Source organism: Choristoneura fumiferana, chromosome 13, assembly GCF_025370935.1.
Source record: "Choristoneura fumiferana chromosome 13, NRCan_CFum_1, whole genome shotgun sequence".
Taxonomy (NCBI): domain Eukaryota; kingdom Metazoa; phylum Arthropoda; class Insecta; order Lepidoptera; family Tortricidae; genus Choristoneura; species Choristoneura fumiferana.
In genome coordinates this window covers 9,909,490-9,930,811 of record NC_133484.1, presented here as the reverse complement: position 1 = coordinate 9,930,811, position 21,322 = coordinate 9,909,490, and the positions used below count along the sequence as shown (strand labels likewise).

At 36.7% G+C, this 21,322-nt stretch overlaps 1 protein-coding gene across 1 annotated transcript in view; it reads left to right on the top strand.

Moving 5' to 3' along the window:
• LOC141434370 (lachesin-like) overlaps positions 1-21,322 on the top strand; it is a 36,267-nt gene that overhangs the window by 2,592 nt on the left and 12,353 nt on the right. The window contains exon 2 of the mRNA XM_074096785.1: positions 20,167-20,264. Within this exon, the coding sequence (XP_073952886.1) occupies positions 20,167-20,264 (98 nt within the window). The remainder of the gene's footprint in view (positions 1-20,166; positions 20,265-21,322) is intronic.

Here is a 21,322-nt window from a genome sequence, read left to right as displayed (position 1 = left end):
AGTAACCAATTTGGAGTTGAAATAAAAAACTACAAAAATACTCCAAAAAACCAATCATGATTAATCTATGTTTAGTTTTTGTTACATATTTTATATTGTTAGATAAACAGCTGTGATACACAAAATATAATGAAGATAAAACCGCTTTATTTTTCGAAGTTGATCAAAAATATTTTATCATACTTCCTGGCGGTGACATGGTGTCGCATGGAATTTAAACTTACATCTTTACAATTATACACAATTATACAAGTTCATAATGAACTTCGCAATCATGAATCATTTCGGTCCGACTATCAATAAAAAAAAAAGTAAAATTGGTTCTGTTGGTAGGACGAAGATCCATACACCCACTTACATATAGACAAGCCGAGAAACGTAGGTTTTAAACTTAAAACACAATTTGCGTCGGGACAAAAAACGCTCTTTACCTTTTTAAAGGAAAATTATTCTGAAGTTAAAAGTTATACGAAACAAACTCACTGCCGCATTTATGACATTAGTAAAAGACCGAACAAACATACTTTTACGATAAATTTCCGAGCGCCCCCGATACATATAGCATCTATCACCATGACAAATTATTATCCTGTATATATTAATATCCTTCCCCGATCGAGAGAAGAATGGATGAAGGAACATTCTTCTTTAGACCGCGATTGGGAAAACAAAAACAGGCAAACAGCCTATGTTTTATAACCGCAGTCATCAACATCATCTCGGCCTATATAAGTCTCACTACAGGAGCCAGCTCCTCTTAAAATTGAGAGGATCACAGGATGAATCACATAAATCTTCAACCTTAAATTCTATCATCTCATAATTATTGACTGTAGCGCTCTTTTTTGTACTTGTAAAAGAATAACGTGAGTGACAGACAATGCACAGACTAAATAAACCACCGGAGCTGGAGAATTTAAATTTCGTAGATATATTCCTTGATATCATAGAGATCAATCCTCACGGAAAAAGCTGTTTTTTTTTACTCATTCATTACTACCGGCGAAGTTAGTTAAAAATATTATATCATATTCTTTGTCATCGGCGCTACACATGCCATCACAATAAGCGAATTTTGATTCAAGTCTATTCGGACTTGCAAGGTTTCGCTAGAAGGTACAAATAAATTACTAAGCTCATGGACTCTGGTGCTTTGAATGAACGCTAGTAAAACATTAACACCATTTACTTCTACACTGTTTCTTCACGTCTACTCATGCACTCTCCACTCTCTAATTTTATCAACATGAACAATATCTACGTATCTCTCTTTTGGCTACCACCGTACTAAACGCGTTGACTCATCAGTCAGTCAAATGAATATAAACATCGAAGAAAGAAAAGTAAATTGTACGCTGGCACTGTTGATATCTATTCTAATATATTAAAATTGTCCACGTTTTTGTTGTTTTGATCTCTTCAATCAAGTAAGCAATTTCAAAATCTTTTCACTGATAGAAAGTTAGACTGTTCCAGATTAACATACTTTTTGCCCTGCAAAAATAATAAAAAATACTGTGGGACACTTCGAATTCGCGGGCAATATCTGTACTAATAATGTACCCATTATGACAATATTATATTATGTCAAATATCATTGAAAGTTTCAAAATATAAAGTAACATTATTTTTTTGATTTGAATACGGGTTTTGTTCCGCGTACCTTGATTTTCTTTTGTCGTCTCGTGATCATGGCGCATGCAACTGTGCCGAAATATCGAGCTTCTCTAAAATCAAGGTACGCGGAACAAAACCCGAATTTAAATCATAGAATTAGTAATGACCACGATAGTCTAAAACAATGTGTTATTATGTAATATGTTTTTTCCTAAAGGCAATTTCTAAGAAATTCTTTCTTGCTAATATAAATTTTCGCTAGCTATCGTATCCAGTAATAGTTCATGCTACATCACAAAACGTAGCCTTGGCCGTCCACGAACATACGGCTATAATCAAATTGTCACTCCGAATACAATGTAAACCTGACCTACGGAGTAAGTCGTCTACTTCATATACTTACCTAATGTCGTTCACCTACTTAAACTAACACTGGAAGCCTTCTTTCGTTTTATTACGAAACTCCGTTTTACTGTTCTCAGTTAAAACACCTGGGTACAATTTTCTCTGAGATTAACCCTCTGAGGCCGTCTTACCCTATAATCCTAGAGAAAGAGATGAGATCTTATGAATATAAAATAGTTTGATTGTAGTATATATCATTTTTGCACCCGTTTGCTGGTTTTGGTGAAGCCAGCTTGGACCATAATTAAGGTACCAGTTTTTTCGTCATATAATTTTAAACAGAACTCGGCTAAATTCGACATATGTCATTTCGTCAAGGAAACTGACGTTAATATGCTTAATTAAGACAGTAGGTACCTACAAGATTTTAGCAAACCACCCTGGAGTATATTTGTATTTTAAATCTCTGCAAGTGACTTTAAGCTATCATCGTATTCATCGTGTTTTCTGTCTTTTCATTATGAAAATACACGTGTAAAGTATTTTACAAGAATGTTTCATTGTTTATAGCTTAAATAAACCGCGAAGGTTAACAATTATATTTTTTTTATTCGACTGGATGGCACACGAGCAAGTGGATCACCTGATGGTAAGAGATTACCACCGCCCATAGACACCTGCAACACCACGGGGATTGCAGATGCGTTGCCAACCTAGAGGCCTAAGATGGGATACCTCAAGTGCCAGTAATTTCACCGGCTGTCTTACTCTCCACGCCGAAACACAACAATGCAAGCACTGCTATTTCACGGCAGGATTAGCGAGCAAGATGGTGGTAACTACGTAATAAATATTAATAATGTCAAAGATTATGATAGATTCACGTTAGAGTTTGTTATAATAGTAGATTGTGCTTCAAGTCCACAAAACGCGTTATTTTACTCGTCACTTTGTATCTGTTGGCGGCCGATCGTAAAATCCACCAGATCACGAAATTCCTAGGCATATCATGAAATGGCGCCATTTCAAGCCAGGAGTGATTAGTATGAATTGTTACCACAACGCACGAGCCGAGCAAGCGAAGCGAGCGTGCCGCGGCAGCGGCCGGCGAAGTGGCAGAACCGATATGAAAGCGTTTCATGATATGCCTAGGAATTTCATGATCTGCCTTAACGTCACTAGGCAAATCGGTAAAAGGTGAGTTTTTAACGATATGCCGGATGTCTGTTAGCCAATTCATGAAATGGGGCCATTTCACGATATGCGTAGAAATATCGTGATTTGGCGAATTTTACGATAGGCCGCCGACATATCCACTCGAGCCCGCGAGGGAGGGTTGATGAGAAGTCGAGGGTAAAATGGGTTTTATGAATACATTCTATATTTTGTTTTTCACTTCAACTGCAAAACAGCGACATTGCAAGTAAATGTTCAGTTCCAAAATTTTATTTTCCATATATGACTGTTTCTATAATAACTCATTAGAATCACTTACTTTTATTAACTCCGCAGTTTAAAATACTGATTATAATAAAAACTACTAAAATAAAATAGAAACTTTATATATAGGTATCTGCTGACGCTCGATTGCCATGGTTTTAGACAAAGATTTAACTTTATGCACTAGAGCATAAAAAGTAATTTTATCGTACATTCAGCGTAAATACGAATTTTACGAACATAAAACGCAAAATATTTTTGACAATTTTAAATTATTTTTTCTTACAACACATATAAACATTTGTTTCGTTTTTAATAAACATACTAAATTAAGCTTTAGATTGTTAATTAATGTCTAACAGCCTTATTCATAAAAAATCCTTAATTGAGGTTTGATCGGCCTGTTACTTAGCAGACTGATTAAGCTTGTTAGACGGTTGTCAAGAAGTATGATTCATAAACGCTTGCTAGCAGTCTGCTAGTTGTTGAGCTGCTGATAGACGGATTAGACGCGTTATGTTGGCCACCTTGACAAATCAAAGACAAAAAATGGCCTAATCGATAATTAAAAAAAAAATTGACAGCAGTGGCAGCAAATTACCAGGAAAAAAAATAAAAAGCGAGATGTTTGTTTTCCCGCCATTTCGGATCCGCATGTTTATGTTGTGCAAAAAGCCATAATTATGTTAATCATCCTTATTTTTTTTTTTCATATTTATTGTTAATTTATTGTTGCTAATTTAGAGGATTTTTAAATACAAATTCCTGAAAATAATTTTTCCTGTTTTTTTTTTAATCTGCGTTGCCCTGCCTTCACTATAAATATCTTCGGTACCTATGGTTTTTTGCTCTAGTCAAAGTCAGCTGTTCAAACTTGTGGCGGCCATTTTGTGACTTAGCAGAGAGATAAAGGAGGGTCTACGGTCCTCTAACTTTAGCAGAGCCTTGATCGACTGATTAGCGCTAACAGACGTTTATGAATCATGTTTTTTAGCATCGGGCCTTCAAGGAGCCTTCAAGGAGGCTCTAACTTTTTATGAATAAGGCTGTATGTTTTTATGTAAAGAGGTGAAAACTGTTTTTTTATGAAAGTTTAATTATTTCATGGATATATTGAGCTGATAAAAGAAAAATAATTAATAGAAAGTTACACTAAATAGGTCAAATTGCCAAAGGCTACTTTTAACTTTGGCAAAGTACAAAGTTCCCGCGAGGTCGTCCCTAGTAAGAAATAACGTAAATTTTTCTTTGAATTCATTAATGTAACAAACGAATCAGAAACTTTATTAAAATATTTTTTCGCCCAAGTTATGACAGAAGCCAGAAGTTTCATTAAGTATAGGGAAATCTGTTTATTAAGTTAAACTATTCAGCGTGAGGAAAGTGATTAAACAAAACAGTTTTGTGCTCTGTATCCCGCCCTGCGGTATAGCCCAAGGCATGCAGGGTCCCGAGGGACACTTTATTTTCCCCTTTATAAGAGCATCTGTTATTTTAGGCTTCCATTTATCTCATGTATCTGTGTCGAGGCTTATTAAAGAGTTCTAATTATGAGAATGTTTTCTTAAATTACCACACACATTAATAAGACTGGAAATACACATGCCTGAAATACACATGTCAATCTTCATACAAATATATGACACGCGTGCAAGCTACTTGCATGAAAATGTACCTACGAGCTACAGGAATGTGTATTCCCGGCTTAAATTAAATCACGCGTTATGCTCTAAAACGACGTTTGACATTGCCCGAGTTATCTTAAATCAAATCTTCTTTTTGATCAATTAAAATCATAGTTTAAGCGAGCGCTCTTGATTATTTAACGGTTGAAAACAGTATTCATTAAAATTTTGCTCTATCAAAAAGAATCCCTAAATAGGTAAATCGGTTCTTTTATTAGTTTTTGTTTAAGTTTATTTGCAAAAAAAAGATAATGACATTTAAATAGAAGATTGTACAACAAGAGCATAAAACGAGCTATTTTACCCGAAATGTTCATATAGCCACCGAATTGTTCACTTACCTACTAGGTATATTTTATTTTTCATGCATCGCTATAAGTAGGTATAATTATAGATTTTTAGTTTTATTGATTTATGTCACGGGTGAGCAAAGGTATTGTTTCAGTTCATTGACATGGACCTCCACAAAGTAACGCCTGATTCAATAAATGATTTATTTTGATTGATTATTGATTTTCAATTTTATGTAAATTAAAAATTATTAAAAAATTATACATTTACCTATAGAAATTTTTGTTTTGTGGCTGTTGACATGATTGCCTTTAGACAAAGATTTTACTTTATGGACTTGAGCATAAAACGTCATTTTGTGTTGCCTAGATCCAATATAAATATGAGAAGTGTGTCACCATGAGAAGTGAAAAGCATATAATAACGATAAACTGCCTCAAAATACCAATTTTTAAATAAAATCTATCAATATCATTGCGCGGGTGGGAGAGTTCTCTGTGAACATTTCTCCGTCCGTATAACTTGAAGTCTGACACACTCAGAATCCTAATCGACTTCACCATTTCTTTCTATCACACGTTATGCGTGTAGAAAGAGATGGTGAATGCGATCGCGAGCACCTGCGTGTTAGACAACACGGCCTCTGTAGCCGAAATGTGTTAAAACTGTTGTGGTATAAAAGCGGTTATCATAGGTAGTTTTATGTCACAGCGAATAATGAAGATTGCTGTCAACTTACTATCACAAAGAAAGGATACCTACGTGCTTGCTGCACAAAAACATGATAGGCCTAGCCACTTGCGTGTAAAGTGTTTAAGTGTGTGCGTGCTTTGCGTTTATGTAACAAATGCGAAGATTTGTGTGTGTGTGTGTGTGTGTGTGTGTTCTTTTAATTTAAAAAATACATTATATGGTAAAACTAGCTGTTGCACGCGGCTCCGCGAACTATGAAATTTTTCGGGAATAGACCTATCCTTATCCTTTTCCGGGACTCAATCTAGATAGGTACACAGATGTGTAGCTACCGAATTTCATCTAAATCGGTTCAGTAGATCCCGAGATTTCCCCCTACAACCTTACAAACTTTACCACTTTATAATCAAAATGTTCTAGTCCTTACCTTTTCAAATTTCGAACTCTACGTCTCAATGAGGCCGTAACCTAAAATTGCATAACTTCTCTAAAGCTTAGAAACCTTCAAATCCGGTTTTAATGGTGATTTTGGAGATATTCCAATTTTAAAGAGTATTTGCATTGCTCCAAGCTTTTATGTGAGTTCAAACTTTTTTGAATAAAATCTAATTGAGTTTTCAAACATATGTCAAAATAAATTGTAATTTCTGTAATTTAAATCAAAAGCACTAAGGAGTATTGATATCAACCTCGAAGCAAATCACCACCAAAATAACTTTCTACCCCCTTTTAACCGCGTTAGGGGATGAATTTCAATAAAAATCGAAACACGTCTTCCATCAGTTCTCTTAATGAATGTTTATGCAAAATTTGAAGTAGATTGGACCAAGGAATCACGGTGTCTCATACAAACTTTGCCCCCCTTTTTAAGGGGGTGGGATTTCGGAAAATCCTTTCTTATCGGTTGCCTACGTTATACAAAGATCACACCCTCCAAGTTCCAAGGTCTCTACGATCTGCGGTTTAGGTTGTGCGTTGATCCATCAGTCAGTCATTCAGGACATAACATTTTATATGTATAGAAGATGATATTCGGAAGATTTTTTAGAAGAAAAGCAAGTTTACAATTTTCTGTATCTTTTTGTAAGGAAATGGAGGGCATCCCGCGCGTTTTTCGCTTTGATTTTAGATAGGTACTGTCACGGTATGCAAATATCGCAACGTGGCTTCTGGGTTATTCTTTGTATACAAAAAAGCTACTATACATCTATGGAACGAAGGATAGAGTACTTTTGTTATGTACGTTAAAAAGACCTTTGCTAAGCCAGTATGAGAGCATTAACAGACTAACCATTGTCTGATATTTTAATTCCTCTAGTTCATTGTCTTCACTTTCATCTATTGTGTACTTATCAAAGTCTCATAAACCAACGAACTTTGCAACTAGCGCCATAACACTTCTAACGCTGCTTTCTCATCAAAAGAAGGCCGTCGTTTTTTGACAAGATAAAACAAAAGCTGTTTCTCTGTATTACCATAATCACCGTTAAAGTCTAAACCGCTCATAATTTTGATCATACAAAGTGCGGCCGGGAGGTAAATCGTTATATTCAGCCTATTTTTTTCTTGAAAGAGATACGAGAACATATCTCCCGTTTTCTTTGGCCTTCTGACCACAAACTAGGCAGTTTATCTTCATGAAACGGATAGTTTACCATTCGCAAAAGGTGCTATTTTCGACGCCTATTGTAACTCAAAGAGCGTGACGTGGCTGTTAGAGCGAAAGGAATATCGTACAACTTTCTAACGCAAACAGAAACAAAACGCACACGCTAGAAATTACAACTTTTGTATGTAATGGAGCATTGAATATTTTAGCATAATCTTGATGTACGAAAGCATTGATGAAATGTTTACAGTAAATGAAGGTATTTTAAAAGGTTTTATTTGTGTGTGTCGTGCCGTGTGGTGTCGGGTTAGAATTACACCTCTCCATTTCTTCCGTGGATGTCGTAAGAAGCGACTGTGGATTATAGGTTAAGGGGCTACCCGAGGTTTTCATCGATTTTTGAGAAGTTTTGAATCGTATCTCCTACTTTTGCACTACAGATAGAATTATAAGTCATACGGTTATCGGTTCTCCATTTTTGACTACCGGATTTTGAAAAAAATTAATACTTAATTTTGTATGATTTTTTTAAACATTGTCTAAAAAAACACTTATTTCATATCTCTATTGACGTGAAAGATCTAACATATACGAATTCTACATATTTGGGTTCGTCTTTGACGTCTCTAAAAACTGGTCGAGGGTTTTCATTTGAAACTAATTAACACAAAAGTTATGGCCAGAAAACCAGTTATTTGGCCTAAAATTGTTCAACTTTGATGCCAAATATCTCGAAAACAATGAACTTTGAAGTAAATATGGGATACTATATTGCTTAAAGCCGTTGTTGTTAATATAATAAGCTACAAAAACATTAGAAAACTAAGGAATTCAGATCGAAGCTCATTGGGGCAAGGGATCCCTTTAAGGTATACCATAGGCGACAGGCTAGCAACCTGTCACTATTGTACCGTTTTTGCCAAACTTAAAACCTAAAATTCCTTGGTCGCAGGCTGCTAGATTTGTATACGTATTTTAGATAAGTAAGTAGACAGATTTGTGGTAGACATTTGTTTCGAGTTCTGTGTAAGAGAATCCGTGCGCAGGTTTGCCACCCTGTGTGTGGCAGGGGATCCGGTGGTATGGTTTGGAGGACATGTCATGTCCCTCTTGTCATCATTTAAATCGTATGGCTGTTGTGGTGTTTAATTATAGTTGAGGCTTTTGGGAACTAATAAATAAAGATTAAAAAAAAAAACCTTAAAGTCTGAAAGTGGCTCCGAAGCGGTAACGTTTCGTGTGCTCTGCCTATCACATTTGGGAATACAGGCGTGATATTTGTGTCTGTGTGTGTGTGTGTGTGTGTGTGTGTGTGTGTGTGTGTGTGTGTGTGTGTGTGTGTGTGTGTGTGTGTGTGTGTGTGTGTTATTTTTAAAACAAACAAAAGTTTAGAGATAATTCTAAACTTTCCTTTTTATGTTTTATTTTTACAGGTAACTATTATTTTACTGCTTACTAAAATATTTTTGGTAGCCGCTGTTGAATTTTATTGATCTACAGCCTACACGTAGATCTCGCAGCTTGTGAGTGGGCTTAATATTTGATACTGGGAACAGATTTAAGTAGGTACCTATCTATTTACTTAAAAAAAAGTAAAGTTAAGAAGGTAAGTAAATGAAATTCGAGTTGCTAATTTGAAGAGAATTTATGTATACCTATACCTATATATACAGGGTCATTCGACGTATTCCCGTTAGGAAGTGATAGAGGTGACTATTTGCGATAACATTAACCCCCATATGCATTACACAAAAGTGAACCATTTTTGAGTTATCATGTTTTTTAGCTTTTTCAAAATAAGTCAAAAATGCAACATCAAAAATGTATTAAAAAAAACTATCACTTAAATTTATTTTTTTCTTTGGATTTATAAAAACGATTAAACACTGGTTATTAATCAATATTAAAACGACAATTATCGATTCAAATTAAAAAATGCGAGATCTCTCGTAGATCGTCCGCGTCAAACTGAACAACATTAGTTCAGCTACTTTTAAAAATAATGGACTCTTTTAATTTTCCTTTTTTCATACAAATTAAATACTGCTATCAATGTACGCCATCCTAGAACACAGCTGACGTCGCCTGTCACGCTACAAACATCAAGCAGTTTGCTTTACATTGCTTCTTCGAATAAACTTAAAAGTGTAATAAAAAATAAAAAAATAATTATTTTTGAAAGTCGCTGAACTAATGTTGTTCAGTTTGACGAGTATGATCCATGTTTTAATTATTTGCTCATATTACAGGCCACACCCGTTATATATTTTTTTTCGTGTATCAGTTTTTTTTGTATTGTTTCCTATATGTCATGCAATCAAGAGTCATTGTGTAACAGCACATACATAAGGTTATTCATGTAACATAGATCTCATAAAAATATGCTAAGTATAACCCTAAGAAGGTAATTGCCACTGGGCCGTCTAGCTTTTTGGCCATAAAATAAGCACTTTACGAAAACCACCCGCGAATGTTGTTTAAGGTATCTAGATGACAATGTCGTGTCGTGACATTTATATTCTGGCATTGCCCTTGAAGTCCTCCCGGCTACTATAAAACGTTTTAGTTCTAAATAAAGGCCGAATTGTTGGAATATAGCTTGTAAAATTATTAAGAAAGACGTTACGGTTACAGGTTAATAATAAAAATTACGTCGTAGTTTGTTGACGCTTAATTATGTTGTATGTACGCAACCGTTTATGATGTCATAAGACTAAGATAATTTTATTTTTACTTTAGTTTTTCCTTTTGAGGTACAAAGAGAAAATAATTATCTTCTGTTTTTGTAATACGAGGACCTACTATGTACTCGTATACACGTAGGTATACCTATCATACCTTACTTACTTCATACGTTACTTCATCACGTCTAAACCACTGAACCGATTTAGATGAAATTCTGTATACTTACAGATAGTTTGAATCCCGGAGACGGACATTTTACCCCGGAAAATTGCATAGTTCCCGCGGGATAGCAATAAACGAATTTTGGGTGGACGGAGTCGCGGGTAACAGCTAGTCTCGTATATAATTTTGTCTAATAAACGATGTCGAATAAACTTTTGAAACGGGAACGTACAAATTGGTTACGGAAGAAGACGTGGATTATGTGTCTCATTCATTAGTACAATTATGTAACCAAAAGCATGCATTATTATAATGAAGCATCTTGTATTTATGATATAGGTGATAGAAATGTTGACATCGTAAATAAATTATTATTTTTTCTTTAAAAAAATATTCTGATCGCCATGACGTCATGAAAAAATATATATCAAATCAAATCATTTATTTCGTGTTACAAAGACACATATGAATTAACAATGCATGAAGCTCGACAACCTGTTTGATTATAACTAGCACAGTTAAATACAATACTATTATTGCTACTACTTTGATTGCTAACTATTTCTGGTGTACAATAAATAAATAGTCTTTATATTGTATTGTATTGTACAATGGCTCTTTACTGAACCATAGTAGAGCAATACAGGAAACAAGTACAGAGAAAACTCACAAAATAAACAATATGCGTCATCGATCTCTTCCAGGCAGGCTCGTGCTGAGGCACTGACTTCAAACTGGTAAAAAAATATTCCCAATTTATTTCAATCGGTTAAAATTTTTAACAACCTTTTGATATAGGCATTCAGAATACACGTTACGAGACTGTTGACCCATGAAATGGTTTATTACCTAATGACAATATTTACCATGAGAACGTAATACTTGGCGGTTGTGATGGTATCTAAGTTCGTACGTAAGTACGTATCCTAAATGTAACTTGTGACCTAAGTTTACATATATTCTGCGTACCTTCATAAATAGTGTAATGCTAGGCCTCTCGTTAATACATTTCCAACCAGGTATGATCCCGGTCCTGGCCGTACAATTGTTTTCGCAGCCGAGTAGTCGGTTGTTACGAGCAGAGACAGGGTGACGAGTATCTGCGAATTGTTGTTGCAAACCCGCCGCCCGACTAAGCCGGCTTAGCAGCTTGAGCCGCCATGCACATGCCTCGTCTCACCTCGTACAGGGTACACAGCGATTTAGAAAAGCCCTGTAACTGAAAACAACTGAACAAAATACCTCCTAACCGTTCAATGCTCGAACAAAGGGAACGCGAGCTACTCTTTTAATATTGATGACTATTTGTGGTTTAGCTTTTCTGATGTATATCCGAATAAACAAATGAGACATGGTAAATTGTGGAGGAATCTTTGCAATTTTAATGTAGATATGAGAATACTGGAACTGGCTTAATTCATATGGGAATTGCCGGATAATCGTAAACAAAATGTACCTACTTTTTACTGTTCATATTTTAATGTCATAAAAGTTATTCTTTCGAATTTTATCTCGACGGCATATGTCTTCGACAATAACAACATCAACGCTAAGTGTGTGATGGGATAAACAATGGCAACTCTTGACATGTGCTCAAGAAGTTTGTAAGTTCCCCACATGGTTGGATCTTATTAATAATTGGATAATAATTGTACGGAAGGAGCGGCCCCTCCCATCCGGTCACGTCCCCAAAACTTCCGGCTAGCCATTAAATTAAGAGCAACTAAACTTCATTTATCTCGGCTTGTTACTTCTACGGGCGATAAGGTTCGGAAACACGGCTGAAAAGTTGCCGCAACTTGCGGCTAACTTGCGCGAAAAGTTGCGAATCACGCCGATCGCTCGCAAATTTGTTACTTACTCAATATTTTAAATAGTCCGCTTCACGTCACGTCTTATCTGAACAACTTTCTTAACGGAAATCACTTACTCATGTACTTAAGACGCAGTCAGTAGAAAACGAATGCAACCTTCCAGCAGGGATCTGCTAAATTTTGTAGCCTATTTAAGTATATATAAACTAATTTTGTAGTGCTACTCAGACAATGTCCCAATTTTCGGTTATTCTGCACTTTATAATTGGTTTTTAATTTTGGAGTAAATTATTTCTGGGTTATATTTTGCAGAAAAGGCATCGATCGAGGCATAGGAGGCATTGGAGGAATAAACTTCTTACACTGAGCCGGGAGGTCGCGTGACGCGCGCTGAGAGGCAGCCGCGTCGCGATACGCTAATATTTATTTCACCCTCGGCACAAGTCATTGCCTGAAAGCGTTGCCTTGTTGTACTGTCATTGTAAAGAGAAAATATTGCCCGCCCATATAATTCCCCGCGGAGTCACGGAAATTGTTCGCGATGCAGCGCCTTCGAAGGGTATTGCCTTAATAAATTGAGATTAATCGTAACAGAATCGGTACGATCACGATATCTGGATGTACTACAAGCTCGGCAACATCAATCAATCGACGGAGTCTCAACTTTGAATTTGTGTATCAAATTTAATTTACGTAAACGTAATTGCTTGTGATTTTCAGTGTAATTCATGGGGCGTAATTGATTGTCTAAGACTTGCTCACCCCTCTATTATAACAAGTTAAGACGAACACTCCATTATTCGCTAGATCCAAATAAGCTAGCACTCTCCGTTACTTGAAACTTATTGTATCTGCATAGAGTAGGTAGGTACTTACCAAGAAATAGGACGCTGCTAATAATGGGCAAATTTACTTAGCATTATCGCTAGGCAAGTAAAATAAAATCGCAAGAATGTTTATTCGAGTACAAATATGTCCATGAATATGTTTTATTCATTTCCACGCTCAAGCAAAAAATATGTGTTGCATGTAAAATATTGTTGAGCTTTTCTTTGCAGGATTTTATTTAGCTGATAGATAGGGCTTCAAGAAATCTATAGAGACGTTCACATACTAGCGCGACAGGTTGACAGGCCAGCCGTGCTCTAAAAGCTCATCATTACGATTCAATAAATATTTAATAACACAGCTAGGTAGTAAAGAATAATATGGTGGAGATAAAGCACCCGAAATCTTACTCAAATAAAACGCACCTACTAAAATGAAAATCGACTTTTATCAGACGGAATTTTTGTGTCATTTTAAGAGTTTTGTATGCAAAATGGAAATGACGGACCCCTTATAGTTTCGCTATGTCCGGCGCTTTGTCTATTCATGGCTTAGCTCAGAGACTCTTAGTAATAGAAAGCTGTAATTCGGCATGGATGTATATCTGTGGACAAGACAGTACCCCCGTCAAGTCGAGTGCATGGTAAACTACCGCGCCTGCTTTTCTCGAACCAGATCGACGTGTTTTCATACCTCTGTCTTGCAGCACTAGGATGTAGAGGAAGGCTGAAATTCTATTTATTTATTAATCTAATTTCAAAATTATAGTTTCATTAATTTAGAAGTCATAGGGTTGCATGTTACGCAAATTTGATACTGACTGACTGACCAACTGATCAAGAATCATCAAAGTGAACTATAATACTTTTACAATATCTAGAGAGCTTTGATCTAGAGAATGGATCATATGGATACGCCAATAGAGGTGTGTGGTGACATCGATCACAACTACTATAAGTCACGACTCCTACGTTCCAAATTAATTAGAAATGAAACACCACTTTTACTATTAGAGGTACAAAATACTGTCATATAAATGGTAAAACACTTAGTCGACTATACATCATCCCAGCCTATATACGTCCCACTGCTGGGCACAGGCCTCCTCTCAGAACAAGAGGGTTTGGGCTATAGTTCCCACGCGGGCCCAGTGCGGATTGGGAACTTCACACGCACCATTGAATTGCTTCGCAGATTTGTGCAGGTTTCCTCACGATGTTTTCCTTCACCGCAAAGCTCGTGGTAAATTTCAAATGTAATTCCGCACATGAATTTGGAAAAACTCAGAGGTGCGAGCCGGGGTTTGAACCCACGACCCTCTGTTTGAGAGGCGATAGGTCAAACCACTAGGCCACCACGGCTCTAAAAAACCGGGTGTTAGGATAAAATACCTAGTCTAGAGTTATTTACTTTCATTGGCAGTCCTGAACTTAGAAAAACTTTCATAGTTCTCGGGCATATCACACGTGTTGTAAAATGAAACTAAATATTTTGCATTTTGCATAGACGCTAGCGCCATGCCGCCGTCATGTAACTAATATATTTTTTGGCATTCCTTGGTACCCTATCACAAAAAACAGGCCAAATCGAGTCATTTGGTGTATGGGAGCCCCCGTTAAATATTTATTTTATTCTGTTTTTAGTATTTGTAATACATAATCTGTGAAAATTTCAAGTGTCTGACTATTACGACTCAAGAGATAGAGCCCTGTAACAGACGGAACCCTGCACTGCTTTCGTGCGTCGACTATACAACCAGCAGATAAATATCGCAATTATTATAATAGGGTTGAGTTATTTGATACCAAGAGTAAATCGAGCATATTGCGCTACATTAATAACATATTGTATTAACGGACAGGTACCCAAAGATACACGAACGAAGCAAAGAAGGAAAATCATTATAATATGATACTGGAAAACCTGAAGATGATTTAAAGATACTGGAAAACCGTAGACGAATTTATAGTTGTTCCTCTCGAAACAAAAGAATTGCTTGACTAACATCTCAACGTTTAGTAGTTCATACAAAGCTCACGTAACCAATATAAAACTCAAAGACCCCATATTTGGATATCCCGAGTTAAGAAAACTGAATCCACGCCAAATCGCAGACCTTTGCGAATACACAACTAGATCGCACCCATATTAAGATCTGCCTCGCTACTCCGCTAGATTTCCAATAAGGCACGAAATATAAACCCATATAGCTCTGAGACCATGAAGCCTCTATTTTGCAATAGCAGCGCAAAGTAGCCACATAATTCAAGCCTCCAGCGGTCTAAGAATGCGTTTTTATAAAAAAATATGAATGACGAAGTTATAAAAATGTTATGTGACGGGTGACCGGACATGGTTGAAGCACCGACATAAAGCATTTTAAACTTTCTTTTAGAGACGCCAAGGAGAGGTAATATTCCAACATAAATTGTCCCAAGAGGTTCAGACATAAAATGATAAAGATCATCTTTTGTAGCTTCTGTCTGTGCTATAAATCATTCAATTGTGCATTATGTGGGCTTAAAAGTTGTTATGAAATTTATTAGCTTCCCGGCTATCTAAATCTTATGCCGTTTTTATATGCGCGGTAACTTTACTCGTATATCCTCCGAAAGCATTGTTCCGTCCATAAAACAAACGACTATCAAAACAGTTTATTTCGCCTAATGGGTAGAATTATTGCCATCGGTATCGATTTCCTGTAAACCTTAGGATTATGTCGTAAAGACTTATTTAGCTCAACTAAGCCTCACACATGCACAATTTGATTACATTATGCGACAGTAAAAATTTAGTGCTAAGAGGAGGCATGGCAGCGAAGGCTACTAAAGCGTTAGCCTTTATTACACCTTTAGTAAATTGACTTCTCGGAATACAGAGAAAACGTTCATTACAGCACCCCTGGGTCCGTTCACTTGGATATTGCGACCCGCAAGCAAATTTGCTTTAGGCACAATAAATGCTTAGGATTGTACGTGCGTGAGCACGATACGGTGTCAGCAATATCGTCTCTCTAATCGAGTCGTGCACTCCGAGGAGCCAACACTTCGATTGTTCGAACGAACTAGACTGAATATACGATTTGGTGTCTATTTTCAGCCAGACCTAACGGGCAGTGATATTCAGATGAATAAATTATTATTTATATTATAAATGTATCACAGTAAAATTATGAGTTTTATTTGAAAGCACAACGGAATAAGCTAATTAAATTCGACAAGTGCCGCATAAAATGCCGTTTAGATTATTACCAATTTTCTTATGTATTAAAAAAGCCGTGATAGATTAATGGTTTGACCTAACCTCTCAAGCAGAGGGTCGTGGGTTCGAGCTCAAACTTGCATCTTTGGTCAGAATTTATGTGCAAAATTACACTTGAAATTTACTATGAACTTTACGGTGAAGGAAAAATCGTGAGAAAACCTGCGTACACCTGGAAGACAATTCAATGGTGTGTACTTATGAAGTTTCTGATCCTCACTAGATTCGCATGGGAACTACGGCCCAATTCCTCTTATTTGAGAAAAAGCCTGTGCCCAACAGTGGGAATTATAATTGAATCATGATGATGCTGATATATATTTTCAAACTTATTCTGTAAATGTAGGTAGGTACCGTGCATATATGAACACTAATAAAATCCATAAAAAAAGTTAATTAACTAACTAGAGGACTAAAAGACTTTTTTTAAAATTTCTCAAGCTTGGTATTTTACGGAGTCACTGAAATAAAACTAAATAAGACGAGTCGTAAACTAGCTAAGTCCCCGAAATTAACCAATTCTCGTCCAACGTACGAGGCCATATTTTTTGCATGATACGGCATTGTGTGTTGTGTCGTATCGCAGTGATCTGCGCGGCGGGCACCTAACCCCGTACGAAACGCTTTTGACAGGAGCCTAATTAAAAATGGTGGAAGATACATACGCCCAAGAGACAGAGATGAAGAGCGTTAGCTTGTGATAATTTATATTCCAAGTAACTACACTGGGTTTAAATTTTCTACATGCAAAAGTTTATAACCTACTTGTGTCTCTACGAAACGAAGAAGACGAGACAGAGAAAGGTCAAGATTGACCTATTTTGATCAGGTGAAGGAGAAAGTGGTGTTGTGTCTTATCAGAAAGTCAAACAGCTGCCTGAACCGTACGGAGTTAGGCCGCTTGTAGACAGACGTCCGGTACCGGACACTAGTCCGGCGACGCAGCCATACAACACCGCAAAAAATGGTCCGTTGTCCGGTGAAAACAAGGGACGTCTACATAAGCGGCCTTGCGGTTACTCCAACGACAAAAGCATAGCTCTTAAATTTAAAAAGAAGAAGTGTCGCTATATAAATTTAGTTGTATTCCAATGCAAAAGGTCGTATGTTTTAGAAAAGAACTTGCGCTTGCGCCTGACGGGTTTTGAACCCGATCTCTTAGCTATCCGTGCTGAGTATGCCACCAATTGCACCACGCCGTTCCTTACCGACCCAGTCGAAAACATACATCGCTTCCATATGTCAATAGTGCAGTACACACAAAAAAATTGTTTTTCGAAATCTAAACTTTTGTTCAGCATTACTTTTTGCTAATAAAATCACATCGTAAATTTTGACACATATAGGTATACGAGTATCAGTGACAAAACTGAGGAACTTTAACATGTAATAGTTCTAAACATTAACAAGCTTCTGGCGAATACATCACTCACCTTCGGTTTGCCGACGAGTTCGTGGTCATGGCAAAGTCGATGGAGGAACTCAGCACGATGCTCGAAGGTCTCAATCGAGTCTCCCAACGGGTAGGCCTCAGTATGGACAGGGACAAGACAAAGGTCATGACGAATGTCCATGTGGTGCCTACCCTTGTTATAGTTGAGAATTCGGTTCTTGAAGTTGTTGACGCGTATGTATACTTAGGACAAATCGTCCAATTAGGTAATTCCAACTTCGAGAAGGAGGTCAATCGTCGAATCCAACTCGGATGGGCAGCGTTTGGGAAACTCCGCAATGTGTTTTCGTACAAAATTCCACAGTGCCTTAAGACGAAAGTCTTTAACCAATGTGTGTTGCCAATGATGACATATGGATCCGAGACGTGGTGTTACTATAGGCCTTATAAATAGGCTCAGAGTTGCTCAACGAGCTATGGAGAGAGCTATGCTTTCCGTTTCTCTACGGGATCGAATCAGAAATGAGGAGATACGTAGAAGAACAAGGGTCACCGACATAGCCATAAGCGAATTAGCTCGTTGAAGTAGCAATGGGCAGGCCATATAGCACGGAGAACAGATGGCCGTTGGCGCCGAAAAGTTCTCGAGTGGAGGCTGCGGATCGGCAAACGCAGCGTAGGACGTCCGCCAATGAGATGGACGGGTGACCTGGTTACAGCCGCGGGTTCACGGTGGATGCAAGCCGCTGCCAGCCGAAGCAACTGGAGGTCTGTGGGGCAGGCCTATGTCCAACAGTGGACGTCCTACGGCTGTGATGATGATGATGAGTTCTTAACCTACATGTTCAAGTTGAATATTATTGATAATATATCTAACTCCCATTAGACCCTATACCTATAGTTACCTAACTGAAAATTCAGAGCTCTAGCTTTAGCTATAACAAAATTATGGGAGGTTCAAAATAGCCTGAATGACTTCGAGAAAAGTATATGGTACGGCCGTTCCTTTTATTTTGCTTTGCTCGACTTGGCGGGGGTTCTACCGTGCCCACAGATAAATTCAAAAGTGAGTTTGGTTGTTTGTTCCACTTTCACGCCATTACTCCTGAACCGATATATCATATTTTTAGAAGACCTTAATGTTCTCGAAGGTGCTCGATGAACGAATTATTTGCAAACAAAGTCGCGCACAAAAGCTAGTAATTTATATACCCGTATAACATAAGTAAATAAATAAACAGTTTTTGTATATACATATTTTAATATGGGTATCTTGATATTTTATTGGCCTTACGAGCAAAATTCGTAAATTTGCCGTATTCGTCTCAATAAATTGGCTGTGCTCCATTAATTGCGATTAAATATAAATATTAGCTTTAAGTAAAAAAAAAATACAAAGCTCAACAAATCCTTGACCTGTTCCAAGTTCATTCCATATTTTTTAGCAAAAAAAAAACACTTGTTTTCGTATCGGCTTTTGTTAATATACCCGCGCTGTTACTGTTAAATTGAATGTAAATATTTCTTCAGTTTGTAATTAGCAGGCAAACAGAGATCGAGTCGTTTGCAATTTGTTGTTCCCACTTTATTACCAGCCTAATAAACCTTATTTAATACTTGCCATGTTTTTTCCAACTTTGTAAATCCCGCACTCCTTAATTCCATTTAAGAATCTATCTTTCTTAAGGAAAGTCTGTGTAATTGCTGTTGGGATGGAAGCCAAATAACTTTTAGATACAGATGAGAAAATTTAAGTCATTTTCTTATTTGATTTATGTACTTTAGGTCATTTTAGGGGTCCGCAACCAAACGGTGCCCAAAAGGACACTTCTAAACCTACACTTTCTGTCTGTCCGTCCATCACAGGGATGTGGTTTGATCTGCTAAGATCGAGTTATACATAGGTAGATACCTACACTTTATATTTTGACAAAGTATGAATTACTATGGGCACCTTGACTCAAATAGGTATTATGAATAAAAATAAAATGCAAAAATAGAAATAAAACAAACTAGTTAAAACTAAAGGGAATTTCCATACATTAATGATGTTTTTTTGTCGTGATTTGCTCGATCTTAACAATGTCAATAGACACGAGTAAACAAGTGAAATTTTCCTACTTCCTACTTATTGTGTAGGTACCATTGATACAAAAAATAAAGAAAATACTTAATAAAGAATCGAAGGGTGCTGTTATACAGTACGGAACCCTTTGTGTTCGAGTCCGAAATGCACTTGGCTAATTCTTTTTGAAAAAAATATTACAGACCCTAAATGTTTTAATATCACAACTGTTGAAATGAAAACGAGTAAAAAATAAAAGTGTATTTTTATTACTACAGAGATCCCGCGCTTTGAAGATAGCCTCAACAACTTGACTGTGTCATTGGGCAGAGAGGCAGTCTTCACTTGTGTTGTCAATGACCTCGGCTCTTACAGGGTAAGTACTTAAATTAAAGCCGAGTTAACAAAACGATTAAATCATCTGAATAGCTATACATTGCAGGGCTACCGAACCAGTAACGATGTGATGGATTATAAGACTGACCATAATTAGTAGTGGATACCGGGGACAAAAGTAACAGCGGGTTGAAAGTAACAACAGCTTTGTAGAGTTATGCAGTGATCAAAATACCACATGCAGCCGTCCAGAGCTGGCAAACATAATATCTCTGCTTGTAACCAAGTATCAATCCTATATCTCAACCTCAAGTAAAATTACAGGTACCCACATGATTTTACATCTCTGAAGTAAGATTTTAAGATTGTTCTATTTGGCGCTTATTTGTCATAAGGGCTATAATATCAAAATGACTACAACTAATTGTAATTCTTTATTACATTGCTTATAGAGCCTTTTAAGTTATTTTTATGCAAAACATTTAGTTTTTTTGCTAAGGACGTTAAAATGAGAAATCTGGGATGGGTACAAAAGTTACATAACGCCTGGGCTGGACCAAAAAACCTAACAAATTGCATTGAGGTCATAAGGTACGCCGAAAATCATTAACTTACACTCAATTCTCCCTCTAAATGTTCATATGGATCGAGTTTAAATGGCGCTTAGGATTATTAAGAGCAAAAAGCATTATTTTGCAGAAAAAATTAGACGTCGTAAATTCCAATCATTAAAGTACCCAAACTTACATGAAACAGAAAGAAGTGATCATAGGTTATGTAGATCACTTCAGTAAAGTGGTGTTTCATTGGTTTTACTTTTGATTCGAACCATGTTACTTTCGTCCTACCCCTAGAGGACAAAAGTAACAATCGTCAATTATTTTTCAAAGTCTTGTAACTATAAAAAAATCGAACTCTATATTTAATAAAAATTTACGCATATATATAGAGTATAAAGAAAAGTTTTATATACCTAGCTATGTATATTCATTTGAGCAAATACATAATAGATAGCAAGTAATCGGAGCACAAATGCCAAATGTTACTTTTGTCCCCGATCTCCCCTATGTAGGTACCACTAGTTTCATGTTTTAACAC